At 37.5% G+C, this 7836-nt stretch overlaps 1 protein-coding gene across 1 annotated transcript in view; it reads right to left on the bottom strand.

Annotated features, from left to right (window-relative positions):
- Positions 1-298: 298 nt before the first annotated feature.
- LOC121328724 (FYVE, RhoGEF and PH domain-containing protein 5-like) overlaps positions 299-7836 on the bottom strand; it is a 64712-nt gene continuing 57174 nt past the window's right edge. The window contains exons 16-21 of the mRNA XM_041273723.1: positions 7428-7565; positions 5497-5599; positions 4917-5047; positions 3996-4124; positions 2938-3095; positions 299-2579 (exon numbers count right to left, since the gene is read on the bottom strand). Of these exons, the coding sequence (XP_041129657.1) occupies positions 2543-2579; positions 2938-3095; positions 3996-4124; positions 4917-5047; positions 5497-5599; positions 7428-7565 (696 nt within the window). The 3' untranslated portion in view covers positions 299-2542. The remainder of the gene's footprint in view (positions 2580-2937; positions 3096-3995; positions 4125-4916; positions 5048-5496; positions 5600-7427; positions 7566-7836) is intronic.

Raw genomic sequence — 7836 nt, 5'->3', positions numbered from 1 at the left:
AGCCCAGAGACCACAATAAAAAAACCCAAAATAACTTAAATGATGTGCCACTGTACCTGCTTATATCAATGGTTTGTAAGCCTACTGGAGGAACAATTGTAGACAGAATAATATCAGTATTTCCCCATAACCAATTTAACTGGAAACTAGGCACTGCTAGGCCCCTTGGGTTTAATAATAATCTTTATTTTTATATAGCATCTTTCATAGTGGACCACCATCACAAAGCTCTTTACAAGATACGAGACTGTGCAGTTTCTTGTTAGTAATTAAAGATGAGATAATTTTTTAAGATTTAATCATTTATTATTATTTTCACATTGCTTTAAACAAAGATACAATCCATTATATACTGATTTTTACAAGAAAATATTTTCATGTTTCTCTGTCTTTTACTGCAGGTACAGTCACTAAACATCAGCACCTTTGCGTTACTTCTGTCATCGGAGTGCAGTCTGAAACATGGGTTAGTAAAATCTGAGAGAATCGTTGCGTTCCTTGTTTTTGGAAGTGCAAAATAAAGCAAAAGAATGTTTTGCATTTACAACTTAAATGTGAAAGGCCATTTTAGTAGAATATTCAACACTAGAATTTGAAAGCAATATCTTAGCAGAAACATTAAGCACTATTGGGCATTTGTGTATGCATACAACCTGTGCTTTGTTAAATTGTACAAACAGTAAACATGGCCACCAGTTCAGATCAGTGATAAAATAGGCTTCATGCCCCATCTGTTTTGGCAGGACTTAACTCACCACACACAAAAATATAAAAAGAGACAAATGCCAAGCACTGCCCTAACAAAACCAGTTGAGCTGTGCGGTTGAATTAATGTACACTGTGACCTTTGTCAGTGCTGAATGAGTGGAGTTCTTGTTCTCAAAATGTAAACGTTGTTAGAGAAGTCTTCAATAGATTTTTTGAATGTATCCATTATTAGTATTATAATAAATGAGGAGTGGGCGAGCCCTCTTGTAATCTGTGATTAGCAATCTGCTGTCTTTCTTAATATAAATCCCTCATTTTGAGGAGCAGAAGCACAGTCATATTTTTTTCACAGTTTACATAATGGCTTATTTCATGGTCTAAAATAGGTATTTCCAGATAGTTCACAATTAAACATAATATTTATTAAAGCAGAAACAAATTGCGTTGTCACATTCAACATTGACCATTTTCTCTAGAGTTGTTATACAACAAATGTTCCTAAGTATTTAAAGGCTTACCTGAAAAACAGTAAATGCCAAACTGTAGAATATTTAATTTTATTTATGTCCATCTTATAAAGACATTCTGTTTTCAGTGAAATATCAAAGAGTTCTGATATCATTATTGTCTTTTTTTAGCAATATATTCCTAAAATGTATTCCAAGGATACATATGGTTTTGCATTATAGATTTTTTTTTGCAATATAATATATAGAATTCTTCTATTGCTTCTATTTTTCATTACATACTTGAAACGTATTTCTGAAAAGTTTTAGCTTAGCATGGGTCATAGAAATATCCTATGTTCTAAAGACCATTACAAGATGGTCTTTAGCAGAGAACAGTGCAGCGCATTAGAAGTAGAAGGAGAATTGTTGCCTATTAAGTAGAAAAAAAATATAATTTGGATAAAATAATTGAACACCGTATACATTACAAAACCATAGGATTAAATTGACCTGGGCCATCTGTACCCAAACATTTCTTTTTGGGGAGCACCATGAAGTAGACGCCTATGGAACAAGGTTAACATTTACCATGGTTCAGATCTGACCGTTTTAACAGAAAGCAGGGGCATGTGAAGTTGTACTATGCTTAAAGTGTATTTCGGATTTTGTTTTTAATTAAAGTAGTAGCTAAGGATGTCAGGTGTGCCATTGAGTGGAGAAAATGTAATACACAGGGTTGTTAATGGGAGTGCGTACATTTATCAGCCTTCTGTGTGTTCAGATGATTGCATTGAATTAGTTATGGTATGTAAATGGATTTCAATCTGATGGAGTCCTGGATTACAGCTGTAGATGGAGGGGTTATAGAACAAAAGAACGAGAACAAAATAACAAGTCTTTTAAAGATGACAGAGACTGTGGACATTGTGGAGACTCCAGCCTTCTTGAGGACGACTTTATACCAGCAAGGTTTGGCACTTGGCACATTGGCACATTGTCATAGAGATGCCAGCACTACAGATGCCTGTGCAACTGTACATGCTCAGAAGATAAAAAACAGACACTCATTTTCAACATCATCTCTTTGTCCCTCTTGGAGTTCATTAAGTTATAAAACAAAAAAAAAAGTTACCTCTTCCAGAAAGCATTGAACTTGTGCAAGTGTGCGCAATCTTCATCAGAAGATGTCTTGCGTTAAGTCAGTAATGATTGAAGGAAAGTTATATTGTTTTTTTTTTTTTTGGTATTTACATTCATTGATTGGGTGCATGCTTTGTTACAGTCTGCAGTGTATGAATTCCAAGCCCAGGTTTGCGTCATGAGTTTCTGGAATGTGTGTTGAAGATGTAGAACTCTGTGAACCAAGGCCACTCAGATAGCCAGTGCTATAACACAATAGCTTCTTCTATGGCTTCAACCCATCTGAAAAATAAAAAATAAATAATTAGGTAAGAAATGGGAGACAAAAACAGGAAAAGGGAATGGCATATCTGACAGAATAACTTGAAGAAAATGGATATGTTATTTTTGCACACCATACTTATACAATAAATTAATACTGTACATTTATCCTGCTGTATTGTGGCAGAATATATGGGCTTCATGGTGTAAATAAAGACCAGGTACTCGTGAGAATGGTGTAATGCTAATGCAGGTTTAGGTTCAGTCAACTCTATGAATGATTTAAATGTATTCTGTGAAGACTGTTTTTGCTGAGTTGTAAGTGTCATGTGAACAGCTAGTTTCAACAGTATGAAAGGTATGTTGCTGGTGCTGTTACCTCTGTGCTGTGTGTGTGTCCTCCGATTGGAAGGTATAATAGAGAGTTTTCTTGTGGTAGAGCTGAAACACCAAGGCTGGCTCCATACCTCCCTCCACTTTCCCTGGCAGCTTCACTGTAAACCCTAGGAGCGGCAAACTTTCAGTTGCAACTTTGTCCTGCAAGGTAGAGAGATGTTAGCATATTCCCTTCATTGTATTACCCCTTCATGTGTCTTCTCTCAGGTAATGCAGATTGTAAAACAGAGATGGGTAGATGGGGTATTATTAAATTAAAGGTATTAATTTAATTAGAGGTATTATTTAAATATTTAATTAAAGGTATTATTAAATTAAAGGTAATATGCTACTTGCCCTGCCTTTGTAGCATAAAATTATAAAGCTAAGCTGAGAAGCAATAATATTGCAGATGTCCTTCAAACAAAAATAACTTGCTATGGCTCTAAAATACCAGTTATCATAACTAATGTGTTCTTATTGTTTAGAAGCACTTTGTATCATTTTCTGCTTCAGTCATCACATCCTGTTACGCCAAAGGGACTCAAATATTTATTCTCTCTCGGTTCGGTTGGTAAACCAGACTGTAACCATTAACATGTCCCCCTGTAACACTGAACTACATAAAAAACAGTGGAATCTGCCCTATAGCCTGGGGATCGCAGGTTTGAGTTCAGGCCGACCGTGACCCAGAGTTCTCGGGGGCAGCAAACAATTGACCGAGCGCTGCCCTGGTTGGGAGGGGAATCCACGGCTCACGGCCCAGCAGCGACCCCTGTGGCCAATAGGGTGCCTGTGGTTCTGCAGTGGAGCTTCCAGATCTGTGTTGTCCTCCGGCACTATAGGTCTGGCGGCATTTATGAACAAGATGGGACATTTGGATTATCCAAGCTTGTCCGGTTCCTAGATATCTTGGGGAAGAAGAATTAGGATGGAAAATCATCCCCTCTCCCCTAATTCTTCTGTGTTCTAGGCTGAATAGATGAAGTGTTCCTGTCAATCTCAGTTCATTATAAGACAGGCCTGTAATATGTGGATAAAAGGACACTGTATGACCCCTACCTCACTGGTTGTATAAGTGTAGAGCACTTTGTCTTTGATGACAAACCATAGATTTTTCCAGTGCCTCTTGTTCCTCTTACAGCGACGAAGGGGGCCGTTCATTGAAGACCCCTCTGCAGAGGCTGCAACCTAAAACAAGAACGGAGATCTTTATTGGCAGCTTCAATTACAATATTGGAGCTCTAGCTGTAGTAACAAATAAACACCACTAGATGTCATTTTACACGAGATAGATAGATAGATAGATAGATAGATAGATAGATAGATAGATAGATAGATAGATAGATAGATAGATAGATATCTCATAACAGGCACTTTTCACAGAACTTTAAGAATGCCTAAAGATTACCTAAAGCATCTTTGCTTATTAACTTTTTAACATCATAATTTCTTTAGAGGCTAAATAAAAGGTTGATTTTGAATTACTACCACACAATAATTGATTTAGAATGATAGTATTAGTCTTGTGGGTTCAGGAAATTCCATTAGTCGATTATGTACTTTTTATTATCGTAGGTAAATAAACTAGGGAACTTTTTGCAGAGTCTCTAAGTTATCAGTATCAAGTCCCATTCACAGATTAGTTGCTCTGATATTTCCCCTGTGGCATGATTTCTAACTGATTTTAACTAGTAAAGCAAGCAGTAGCAAAGCAATGCCTTTCCAAGTGCAGAAGCACTATAAGCTTCACTGATCTGCATACAATTTCAATAAAGCAAATTGTCAAAACACTAATCATAAAATGTAAAAGAAACAGAACTATACAGGAGATTCCCACTGGTTTCTAAAGTGATAACTATGGACAGAGGGCTTTGTAAAGGATGTTCCTCCTCACCTGTGTCAGTGCAGAGGGGTTTGTAAAGGGAGTTTCTCCTCACCTGTGTCAGCGCAGAGGGCTTTGTAAAGGGAGTTTCTCCTCACCTGTGTCAGTGAAGAGGGGTTTTTCCTCTGCTTCCACAGTGCTGTGGGGTGGATGCTCTGGAACACAGCTGATAAGGGCCGTCCTGAGGATCTGGATAGTAAGTTATCGCCTGGTGTTGGGCACTCCACCCCTGTGGAGGAGATACCACCAATATGAACATTCCTGGGTTGCATGAGTCCATTTAATACAGGTCTTGTCAGACATTATTACAGAACCATTCTTAAGGTTATAATGACAAACAAATATCCCACCTCGTAGTTCTGTGTACAGTTTATATGTACAGTTGACTCTGGCTCTTACAGTAAGAGCGTGTCTTCTCATTTCGCACTTTGGGTTTTCTTCTTGCCCATCCAAAGTGCTCATGAGAAGACTCTTACCATAAGAAACAGAACTGAACATTTTAACTTGCACAGTAGGCATTTGATATGAAACCCTTAGACCACATCTCCCAAATGCTACCGGCAAAACAGGATCTAATGAATCCAAACTGCTCACTAGCAATTCCAGACAGCTATAAACATTCATTTCTTTGGTGAACAGAAGATATACAAGGAACTTTATTTCTTGATTTGTAACTACCTCTTTTCTTCAGCTCCGTGTAGCACTGGTCACATACTTTGGCGAGCCTGTCCTTGAGGTATTTGAGTGGACACTTATTCCTGGAACAGCTCCTGCACACAATCTGAAGGAGGTTCAAAAGAGCAAAAAATAAATAATTGAGAGCCCAGTTTATGTTCTTTTTTTGCAAACCACAAAAAGCTAACTACCATCTAGTAAAGATCCACATTTGATTGTAATACATGACCGGTACAGTACAAACACATTCATATACAAACATACAGTGCATTTACACAAACAAAACACAACAAAAGTTTTCGGAAAACTGAGAAGTACTGCCAATTTCAGATGATATTCTGAAAACTATCGATTGTAAATAATGCAACACTTCCTCTGGAATCCCCAGTGATGTCAAGGGACTCCACACAACCATGGCAGGAACCTGCGCTCCTCTGACTGCACGACTCACCCTGCACACCACGCGGCCGTGCTTTTACCAGGTGAGCCATTCAGGGATCTCTCAGAAATTGTAAACTTTTATTTTCTAGTTTTCAGAAAACTTCTTTTCGATGCACCACCTTGCATGCAAAGAGGAACTTTTTCAGCCAGCTACAAAGTGTGCATATATGTACAATAACCTTAAGATCACTTGAACCTTGCACCAGCCTCCAGTAGAAATAAGGTTTAGGCAAGAACAGAACGGACTGCGAGTGGAGAGAAAAAGCAAGCACAGAAAGAATGTATTATTTCAGGATTTGGGCAGCTATGAATTACCAGACCCAGAACAATAAGAGATATATTACTGAGTGATAACATAGTCTGACTAAAATGCTAATTTATATATTCTATGTTTATTTAAAAAAAAAAAATAACAAAAAGGTTGAGTAGTCTGGTGCCTACTAATCTGGCAGCATTCTCTCACTGCAAAGAAAAACAAAACAAACAGGAATTGGAATGAATAGAAATCATTAAGAAACACAGGAGACACGTAATCAATGTAAATAACAAAAGGTTTTTTTTTTTTTTTTTGTAATGTATACTTAAGTTTTGCCATTAACAAATGTTTTTGTCTGTTTTTTCTTATTACTTTTGATACCATGGACACAATGTTTTTTTTTTTTTTTTTTTTTTTTTTAAAGCAAGGCCATTTATAAAAAGAAATCTAAATTTAATAACTGAATGAAATCACAAACAACAACACACCATGGTGTATGTTTTATTACATATTATAACGAATAACATCATTATAGCACGATAGTGCAAACAATGGTCCTTATTCTCAAGATGTCTCTTATTAGTTATGAAGTTGTTTTCGAACTGCAGAAATGATTGTTAATGAAACTACCAGTCTCATATAAGTCATGCATAACTCTTTGTGAGTATGGCCAGTCTGAATACAAACACTAGCCTTGCTTTTTGTTTAACTTTTTACTTTCCATCATTTTTTTCAAGCATTGTATCTTTAAGAGAATTCAAATTGTCTATGAGTGCATACGCCCCAGATATGGTAGGCATCTGCTGTGAAGTGGGCAGATTTCTCTTGTTTTACCGTTATAATCACTGAGGTCAAACAGTGCTTTGAAAAATTAAACTAAACTAAAAAAAAAAAAAAAAAAAAAAACACTCTAAAAAGTTGAAAAAGGTTTCAGGAACTGCAAATTTGATTTAATTAATCAAAATCAGCTTCAAAAACATTTCTTAACCCATTAAGCACCAAATCAGAACACAAGTGGATTTAACTTTTGCGGTTAACTAAATTAGAATAATTTATCATAAAAATACAGCTAAAGAGAAAATTAAAATGCAGAACTCAGCAGGTAGATATAGCAAAAGATAATATGTATAATGTATACTAACATTGCTCATACAAAATACAAAGCTCTCAGCAGACAGACATTCTCAAAAGATTGGCAGTGTGCTGAATATGTGAGTGAGCTGATTCACGAGCGTACCTTTCCACAGGCATGGCAGTGATGACGACGCAGGGTGAGGCTGAAATCAGAGGCACAGTTCATGCACATCATCACATGGGAAACAGGCACCAGCGTGGGAGGTTTCTCACCCAGGCACATCCACAGCTTCTCTCGGGCCTGGAAACAGAGGGACAATATTATTCACTGGACAGGGGCAGAGGCTGTGTGTGTGAATGAGAGAACAAGGTGCGCAATGGAAGATCGCAGGGAACCCACCACTGGAGCTTAGAAGTGAGCTTTGCTTTCCCGACGGGGACCTTAAAGAAGAAAGGTAAGAAAGGCCAGAAGCCAGCGGTCTACCCAAACTCATTAGGCACTGCCTCGCTGGGGTGAGACTGCCGCTGCCTGGCCCCTATGGATGGAAGGTCTCCTCCAGACAGTACAAGTG

The sequence above is a fragment of the Polyodon spathula genome, chromosome 16 (assembly GCF_017654505.1).
Source record: "Polyodon spathula isolate WHYD16114869_AA chromosome 16, ASM1765450v1, whole genome shotgun sequence".
NCBI lineage: Eukaryota > Metazoa > Chordata > Actinopteri > Acipenseriformes > Polyodontidae > Polyodon > Polyodon spathula.
Note: the sequence above shows the minus strand (reverse complement) of the source record. Positions and strands in the feature narration are given on the sequence as shown.